Source organism: Moschus berezovskii, chromosome 20, assembly GCF_049115385.1.
Source record: "Moschus berezovskii isolate FMDL1 chromosome 20, NW_MosBer_1.0, whole genome shotgun sequence".
NCBI classification, from domain to species: Eukaryota; Metazoa; Chordata; class Mammalia; order Artiodactyla; family Moschidae; genus Moschus; species Moschus berezovskii.
The window spans coordinates 31,863,724-31,872,268 of record NC_142479.1 but is presented as its reverse complement, the minus strand read 5'-3'; the positions used below and the strand labels follow the sequence as shown (position 1 = coordinate 31,872,268).

Below are 8,545 nucleotides of genomic sequence, written 5' to 3'. Positions count from 1 at the left end.
GCTTGTCCTTTTCAGAGAGGTCTCTGAGCTTGGCGAGGATCCTGTTCATAGCTGTCCCAGACCCGCAGTTCTAGGAACGTGACCCTTTGCTGCAATAGCCTCTGGGGTCGGGGCACTGGAGGCTGGGCAGGAGGTGGAGCAAACAGAGCAGTAGAAAAGGCAGCTCCTCTTCTCTGGTTCCCCCACCTCCACTCCCTGTCTCTCCTTTTCTCAGGCATCAAAGCAGAGACCACGGGAACCTAGTTCACCAGGCTCAAGGCTGGAGGCCCTGCCATGACACCCCTAAGGCCCCTTCTGATGCTGGCCCTGCTGGCGTGGGCTGTTGTGGCTGACCAAGGTGCGGGAGGGGGTTGTTGGCCATTGGGGTCAAGGTAGGTTGGGAAAGGGTAACCTGGGCTTGGCCATGCCAGCTGACACCCGCTCCTCACAGAGTCCTGCAAGGGCCGCTGCACCGAGGGCTTCAACAGCACCAGGAAGTGTCAGTGTGACGAGCTCTGTTCTTACTACCAGAGCTGCTGTGCCGACTTCATGGCCGAGTGCAAGCCCCAAGGTGCGTGCAGAGCGGCTGGGTGGGCCTGGGGTCCGCGGTGCAGCTGGAGACTCACCGCCACCCTCTCTGCCTGCAGTGACTCGTGGGGATATGTTCCATCTGCCGGAAGACGAGTACGGGGTCTATGACTACAGCGAGGCGCAGACGGTCAACCGCAGCGTTGAAGCACAGCCCGAGAGCCCCACCCTGGCCCCTGTTCCACAGGCCCAGACCCAAGAGACTCCTGCCCAGGCACCGGTTCTCAACCCTGAGAAAGAGGCCCCACCACCTGGGCGGGGAGACTCAGAGCCTGGGGTGGGGACCAGTGACCTAGGGATCTCTGAGTCCCCAGCAGAGGAGGAAACGTGCAGTGGGAAACCCTTTGATGCCTTCACCGACCTCAAGAATGGTTCCCTCTTTGCCTTCCGAGGTGACTCGAGTGGGGCAGGACTTGGGGGGAGGGGTCTGTCCCAGGGGCATCCCCCCTCACACAACATCCCTCCCTCCAGGGCTGTACTGCTATGAGCTGGATGAAAAGGCAGTGAGGCCTGGATACCCCAAACTCATCCGAGATGTCTGGGGCATTGAGGGGCCCATTGATGCTGCCTTCACCCGTGTCAACTGTCAGGGAAAGACGTACCTCTTCAAGGTGCCAGGCCCAGGGGGCTGTGGGTCAGGGTTGAGAGTATCTGGGTAGAGGTTGAAAGCGACTGTGCCCAGGACCAGTGTGGGGAAGAAGGCTGGATCCAGGCCTGTGGTTCCTGGCTGGGGCTCTGTGAGCACACAAAAGCTCAAGACTTCAGCTCCTGAGCAACAAGCCTGGAACCAGAGCTGCCCGCCTTGACTGGGGGATTCTGCCCCTCTGTGCCCAGCCAACTGCCTGCCCACCCTCTTCTCCTCAGGGTAGTCAGTACTGGCGCTTTGAGGACGGTGTCCTGGAGCCTGACTTTCCCCGAAACATCTCGGATGGCTTCAGGGGTATTCCGGATGACCTGGATGCAGCCTTGGCCCTCCCTGCTCACAGCTACAACGGCAGGGAGCGAGCCTACTTCTTCAAGGGTACTCAGGGGTAGGCGGGAGGGTGTGCAGACGGTGGAGCAGTCTTGGGTTTCTCTCACGCTTCACTGGGGACGGGCCTGTGTTTACCCCCCACCTCCCCTCCACACCCCACCTACCCAACTCCCACCCCCACTGGGAGCTCCCAGCTTCCACAGCCTCGGGCTTTCCAGTCTTGCTCATGGCCACCCCTCCCCAGGCAGCCACTACTGGGAATATACGTTCCAGCAGCAGCCCAGTCAAGAGGAGTGTGAAGGCAGCTCCCAGCCGGCCGCGTTTAAACACTTTGCCCTGATGCAGCGGGACAGCTGGGAGGACATCTTCCGACTTCTCTTCTGGGGCGGTTCCTCTGGTACGGAGGGAGGGCAGGAGCGTGAGTCTTGCTTCCCAGGGGGCTGGGAGCCCCCAGGTAGAGGGAGATCTGGGCCAGCCTGAGAGGCTGCAATTGTGCAGTGATCGATCAAAAGCTGTTTGCTCAGGTTGCTCAGGCCAGACTTTGCTTCTGTTGACGTTGGTGGGGGGAGGCTTGCTTCCACCTGGACCCCACACTTTGGACTTTGCCTAGCACAGCCAGCAGAAGGAGGGGCTGTGACTGGGGCAACCGGGAAGGGCTACGGTGGAGGGAGGCCAGGGGAAAGGCCGGGATGCGGGGCTCTGCCACTGGCCTGATGTCTGTCCTTGGACAAGGCATGCCACTAGCCTGATGGCTGTCCTTGGACAAGGCAGACAGCCCATCCTTGGCCACTGAGGCTCTGCATTCATCCCGTCCTCACTGCAGGTGGTGCTGGACAGCCCCGGCTCATCAGCCGCAACTGGCTAGGTCTGCCGGGACGACTGGATGCGGCCATGGCCGGCCACATCTATGTCTCAGGCTCAGCTCCCAGCTTCCCCCGGGCCAAGAAGACTAAGTCTGCACGCCGCTATCGCAAACGCTACCGCTCGCTCAGAAGCCGTGGCCGAGGCCGTGGCCGCAGCCAGAACCCCTCCCGGCGATCTCGGTCCACCTGGCTGACCTGGTTCTCCAGCGAGGAGCTGGGCCTGGGAGCCAACAACTATGATAACTACGAGATGGACTGGCTTGTGCCTGCCACCTGTGAGCCCAACCAGAGTATCTACTTCTTCTCAGAAGGTGGGAGCCCCTGCCGGCCCTGTAGCTGGTCTGGCTGGGTAGTTCCTGCTGTCCCTGGTCCCTGGGGGCTGACCACAGCCCTTGAGTGGTGACGAGGCAGGCCGGGAGTCCTCAGGTGCCTGGTGGATGTCCACTCACCCTTCCAGGAGACACCCAGGTCTTCTTAGGGCAGGATGGGCAGGCTGTGTCTCACGCCCCATCTCCCGACCTCTCTTGCAGACAAGTACTACCGAGTGAACCTTCGCACGCGGCGAGTGGACGCTGTGATCCCTCCCTACCCACGCTCCATTGCCCAGTACTGGCTGGGCTGCCCAGTCCCTGGCCATGTGTAGCAGTCTGAGACTAGACAGCTGGCCTCTGCTGCTCCCTACTCCAGCATCCTCCTTCCAGCTCAATAAAGATCCCTTGACCCTGAGTTTAAGACTACTGTCCTGGGACTTCCCTGGCAGTCCAGTGGTTAAGAAACCGGGGCACGGGTTCAGTTCCTGGTTGAGGATGTAAAATCCCATGTGCCACGTGGTGTGGCCAAAAGAAAAAAAAGGACTCCTGGCCTGACCAAGGTGGAGAGGCAGGAGGCAGGGGTCTGCCTGGGTAAAGGAGGGGAAGTCGGGCAGTCAGGACGGCTTGGGGGAGGGGACAGAGAAGATCCTCATTGTGTCCAGCCTATGTTGGGCTCAGGCCCTCTCAGTGAGCCAGAAAACCTGTTGGGAGAGCCTCATGAGTGCAAGCCTTCCCCCTACACCAAGCAGTCCCCAACAACCCACCAGCAGCTAAGCAGGGACTTGAACCCCTCTTAAGGATGATAGGAGTCATCAAGCCACCCTACCCAGCCTGGGGCTTGTTTTGCCTCTTGTTTTGACCCAGACCTTAGAAGGGGCAGGGAGACAGGAGGTAGTGGACTGCGGCTTAGCTTTTCTGCCCATCCTGGACCTGAAATGCTGTTAGCTCAGACACTCAAGAGCCCCTGGGAAGGTGATCACTGCGCTCCCCAAAACCTATCCCTACAATGATGGGGTTTTGAGATCTCTGTCTTGGGTCTGGGATGCCGGGCACTGAGGCAGGAGACACAGGGAAGGGCAGGGACCAAAAGGAAATTCAAATGCACACATCTCTTTTGGAAAAGTGGCCCTGAAGACGTCAAAGGATGAGAACACTGTAATAACATCTTTCTTAAACTACCACCCCCCACAAATGTACCTGTGGAACCTCCTCTGGTTCTAAGTTCCTGGACTCTAGAAGTCCACTTGGGCTCTTAGGGGGCCAGGGGAGCAGGCCAAGCTCTAAAGCAGACCCGAGGGTGATCTGGTAGTGACATCTGCTCCCCGTCCTGCTGAGGGGAGGGTGGCTCCGGCTCGTCTGCTGTCCCCATCGTCCTCCACATCCTGTCTAGCTTCCTCAGCCCCATCTCAGTCATGGGATAGGACTCCACCCAGTCTCCCCTGAAGGCAACCAGTCCCCCAGGCCCCAGGAGGGGCAGCTGAAGCCCTGGGAGCATCCACGCCTTTCTGGATGGAACCATGGGAGGATTTTCATAAAGTATAGGATTTCAGACATATACTGTCAGAGTTTGAAGTGTGAGGATGCAGGGATGAGGCCAGGTTCTTTGGTGAAGCCCCGGAGGAGCAGGGTTGCCCCACCCATATTCCCACGAGGCCCCTTTTCCTCCGGGATTCCCCACCTCTGGAGGCGGGGCCAGGCCCCTGAGCAGGATAAAACCCCACACACGGAGGGGACTGGTGTGGGCACAGCCTTGGCATGGCCGTCTGGCTCCTCACTCTGCCGGCTCCATGACCAGCCCAGTGGATGCATCTCCAGCAGGTGATCTGGTGGGAAAGGGTGGGCAGGGGGAGGACGTGGGGAGGGTGTGATGGGGCAGTCTGAAGAGGGGTGGGGAGGAGGGGCTTCAGGGTCTACTGGGGGCTTTGAGACTGGGGTGGAGGCTCTCACAGGGAGTCCTGACCTGACCCCCTCACCGTGGCCTGCAGGCCAGGCCAGTGGGTTGGGTCCCCACCGGAGAAAGAGGACCACCTTCAGCAGAGGACAGCTGCTGGAGCTGGAGCGAGTGTTTGCAGCACGGCCCTACCCCGACATCGGCACCCGTGAGCACCTGGCCAGGGTCACCTCTCTTCCTGAGGCCAAGATACAGGTGAGCTGTGATTACCCCCTTCAGGATGGGGGTGCACTTGCACAGTGAGTTTCTAAGCTTGACCCACAGTCCGTTTTCTCTGGGTATCCTGCCTCCAGATTCTGCTTTCCCTGTACCTGGGGGAAGGGGATGCTGGAACCAGAACAGGCTCCTTCTTTCCTTGCCAGGTGTGGTTCCAGAACCGCAGAGCCAAGAGAATCAAGAATAGAAAGCCAGGAGGCCTAAGCCCCAGGCCTGAGCCTCCCCAGAGATCCTGTTCTCTTCCGGACACCATCCAGCGGTCCCCGGAGCCCCGGACCCTTGGCCAGCCTCCACCCTCCAACAGCACAGCTCAGTGCACCTATGTGTGTCGACACACCTCCTGCCCAGCTCCTGGCTTGGGTCCAGGGCAGGGCTGGGTGGGGGCTAAAGCTACAGCCCCCTGGGCACCAGCTGGGTCTTCCGGGGCCCACCTCTCTTCCGAGCGAGCTGCTCCCCAGACCTCACTGGGCATCCTGTCTGACCTCATCTATGCCTCGGCCATTGTCACCAACCTGGACCATTCCTAACCTAGGTCTAGGACTTGCAAGACCCCTACTCTGGCTCCTGTAGCCCACTCTGCCCCTTAGGACTGAACACACTGGAAGTGGATCTCCTGAACCCTCCTTTTACACAAGGGAGTTTTCTTATGGGAAGAAAGTATTAGCTCAGGGATCCCTCCCTTCCACTGTCCTCCAGACCAGCCTAGATATGGATTCTACAGCGTGATGGGGGCTTGGCTCCTGCTACCTAGCACCCTCTCCATCCATCATCTTGGCAGCAGGTTCCTACAGAGGGATGAGATAGAAGCCCATGTTTTCCACTTCTGCCAGTTTCCCAATTCTTCTCATCCCAGCTGACAATACCTCCTCACTCCAAAGGACAATGGGCCATCACCCTGTACCCAAGGGCCCTTTAGGCCATTACCTGACTGTTAAGTAAGCTGGCAGAGGGCTGATCCTAATTTTAGACTGCAGGGACCAGTCCTTTTATAGTTCAGGGCCCCCCTCTCTTGTCCTCCTGCCACCTGGACAAATTAATCAGAGCCATGGATCTGAAGAGGGAGTGATTTTAAAGTCATAAAGGAGAAATAGGAACGCAGGGCTTATGTTGATTTCATTTTCACAAATATGAGATTGGCTGCCCTCTGACCTGGGGCTGCAGAGACAACCTGACAGACTCAGGATGCAGTGGGGAGGAGCGTGCATGTTGGCAGCATTGGGTTTTGGTATCACTGTCATCTGTAATACCAACTAATCTTCAAATAAAACCCCAACTCTGTACCTTAATCTGGATTGTTCTGTGCTGCAAATGAATTAGGATGGGGGCCTGTTTGCTTTTGAAATTTATCTCCATCACCTAATCCCTAAATAGGGCCAGGTTCTGTGCAGATTCAGGGTGGGAGGTATTACCCAGGCTTCTGCCAGGATTAGTTAAGAGGGAGGAGGGTTATTCGAAGGGCTTAGGGCTCTGGTTGACAGACCCTGGAGAGAAGGGAGCCTCAGCTGCACCCTTTGCTCCTGCGCCCACTTGTTCCAGGACACTCCAGCTCCCTGCGCTTCTGGAGTTGCTCAGCTTCTGAAGCTTGGAGTTTGCGATTGGTCTGTGCTAGATTCAAATCCTAGCTGCTATGTAGTCTTGGAACTCTCCAGAAGTCTAGGAGCCTGAAAAAATGGGGATGGTAATACTTATTTCCTGTTTTGGGAACGAGAAGCAATAATGCAGGTGAAGGGCTTCACGTGGTTTGTGACACATTGTATTAAAAAAAAGCTCTCAATGGATGCTAGTTCCTGCTCCTTCTCCATACGGGCTTCCCAGGTGGCGCTAGTGGTGAAGAATCCACCTGCCAACGGAGGAGATGTAAGAGACCTAGGTTCGATCCCCTGGAGGAGGGCAGAGCGACCCATTCCAGTATTCTTGCTTTGAGAATCCCATGGACAGAGGACTCTGGTGGGCTGCAGTCTACAGGGTCGCAAAGAGTTGGACACGACTGAAGGGACTTAGCATGCTCCATACGGTGGGACATGAGAAACTGGGAAGGTCTCAAGTTTCTTGTTTCTCTGGGCTTCTGGCAAGGACTCCCGTTGCTCCCCAGGAAGCCCTGGACCCAGACTGCACTGGAGAAAGCATGGTATGGTGAGACAGAGGAAGTGGCTGAGAGCAGAGTTCCCAAAGTGGGGTGAGAAGCAGAGGAAAGGCCACCTGATTCCTATTTCTGATTCTGCCTTTGCAGATGGAGGTCACCTGTACCATGGCCCTTTCCTCAGCAGGCACTTAAGGCTTTGGCTGCTCTAGCTCTAGAAGCCCGTACAGTGGCCCACGCATGCGTGTGTGTGTACATGCTCAGTCACTGACTCTGCAACCCCAAGGGGTATAGATCTCCAGGCTCCTTTGCCCATGGGATTCTCCAGGCAAGAATACTGGAGTGGGTTACCATATCCTCTCCAGGGGATCTTCCAGACCCAGGAATCGAGCCCACATCTATTGCCTTGGCAAGCGAATTCTTTACCATTGAGCCACCTGAGAAGCCTGATTGGCCCATAAAGGAGCTCCTGGTGGCTCAGGGGTAAAGAATTTGCCTGCAGTGCAGGAGACTCAGGGTTGATCTCTGGGTTGGGGAGATCCCCTGAAGAAGAGAATGGCAACCCACTCCAGTGTTCTCGCCTGGAGAATCCCCATGGACAGAAGCCTGGCAGGCTACAGTCCATTGGGTCACAAACACACGACTGAGTGACTAACACACACAAGAATTACTCAATGCCACAGCAGTCTGTTGGCTTGTGAGTAGGGGCTGGGATCAAGTGAGGACGCCTTCCCAAGAAAGAGGAGTATGTGGGGAATGACTCCAATTGCATCCTGAGAAATTGCCCTGGGTCAGAAGCTGTTTAAGAAGTCCAGCTCCATGGGAATTCTCTGGCGGTCCAGTGGCTAGGACTTGGTGGTTTCACTGCCTTGGGCCCAAGTTGGATCCCTGGTTGGGGAACTAAGATCCTGAAAGCTGAACAGCCAAGAAAAAAGGAAAAAGTCTGCTCTGTATCTAAAATTTGGAAGTCTCCCAACCTGAATCCAGTTACATGGAGAATATGAAAGCTTGAGGATATGTGGGGACCCTGGCCACAGAATTTAGCACAGATAAGTACAGCTGTGGGGACTTCCCTGGTGGTCCAGTGGCTAAGACTCCACATTCCCAAAGCAGGGGACCCAGGTTTCATTCCGTCAGGGAACTAGATTCCACATGTGTCAACTAAGACCTGATGCAGCGAAAAAAAAAAAAAAGACAGCTGTGACTCTCCAAAAAAGTTGCAGTGTTCAGTATAGCTAATTTTTTTTTAATGTTCCAGGGTTGCATAGCAACTTATTTTGCACAATATTTTGTATAATACTTTAAAATATATCTAAGGTCCGTCTAGTCAAGGCTAGGGTTTTTCCCGTGGTCATGTATGGATGTGAGAGTTGGACTGTGAAGAAAGCTGATCGCTGAAGAATTGATGCTTTTGAACTGTGGTGCTGGAGAAGACTCTTGAGAGTCCCTTGGCTGCAAGGAGATCCAACCAGTCCATTCTAAAAGAGATCAATCCTGGATGTTCATTGGAAGGACTGATGCTAAAGCTGAAACTGCAATACTTTGGCCACCTCATGCGACGAGTTGACTCACTGGAAAAGACTC

At 56.2% G+C, this 8,545-nt stretch overlaps 2 protein-coding genes across 3 annotated transcripts; both read left to right on the top strand.

Moving 5' to 3' along the window:
* The first annotated feature begins 273 nt into the window (after positions 1 to 273).
* On the top strand, positions 274 to 3,119 carry VTN (vitronectin). Its single transcript, XM_055395924.2, has 8 exons — positions 274 to 337; positions 431 to 550; positions 627 to 959; positions 1,039 to 1,178; positions 1,432 to 1,588; positions 1,785 to 1,937; positions 2,364 to 2,714; positions 2,934 to 3,119. Exons 1-8 carry the CDS (start codon positions 274 to 276, stop codon positions 3,044 to 3,046), a joined length of 1,431 nt encoding a protein of 476 aa, XP_055251899.1. The 3' UTR covers positions 3,047 to 3,119.
* A 1,382-nt stretch (positions 3,120 to 4,501) lies between these two features.
* On the top strand, positions 4,502 to 5,408 carry SEBOX (SEBOX homeobox). Of its 2 annotated transcripts, XM_055398289.2 has the most exons (3): positions 4,502 to 4,532; positions 4,700 to 4,860; positions 5,028 to 5,408. In XM_055398289.2, exons 1-3 carry the CDS (start codon positions 4,502 to 4,504, stop codon positions 5,406 to 5,408), a joined length of 573 nt encoding a protein of 190 aa, XP_055254264.2. The 2 variants fall into 2 exon arrangements, with proteins under 2 accessions (XP_055254264.2, XP_088684569.1); XM_088828443.1 differs by lacking the exon at positions 4,502 to 4,532 and having other exon boundaries at positions 4,582 to 4,860.
* The last annotated feature ends 3,137 nt before the right edge of the window (positions 5,409 to 8,545 follow it).

What these genes read in the sequence shown, in the direction of transcription:
- VTN (XM_055395924.2), top strand. Translation starts at nt 274, where the DNA reads ATGACACCCCTAAGGCCCCTTCTGATGCTGGCCCTGCTGGCGTGGGCT. An exon ending in TTCCCTCTTTGCCTTCCGAG is followed by an intron (nt 960 to 1,038) that starts GTGACTCGAGTG and finishes CCCTCCCTCCAG; the next exon opens with GGCTGTACTGCTATGAGCTG. An exon ending in GCGAGCCTACTTCTTCAAGG is followed by an intron (nt 1,589 to 1,784) that starts GTACTCAGGGGT and finishes ACCCCTCCCCAG; the next exon opens with GCAGCCACTACTGGGAATAT.
- SEBOX (XM_088828443.1), top strand. Translation starts at nt 4,582, where the DNA reads ATGGGGCAGTCTGAAGAGGGGTGGGGAGGAGGGGCTTCAGGGTCTACT. An exon ending in TTCCTGAGGCCAAGATACAG is followed by an intron (nt 4,861 to 5,027) that starts GTGAGCTGTGAT and finishes TTTCCTTGCCAG; the next exon opens with GTGTGGTTCCAGAACCGCAG.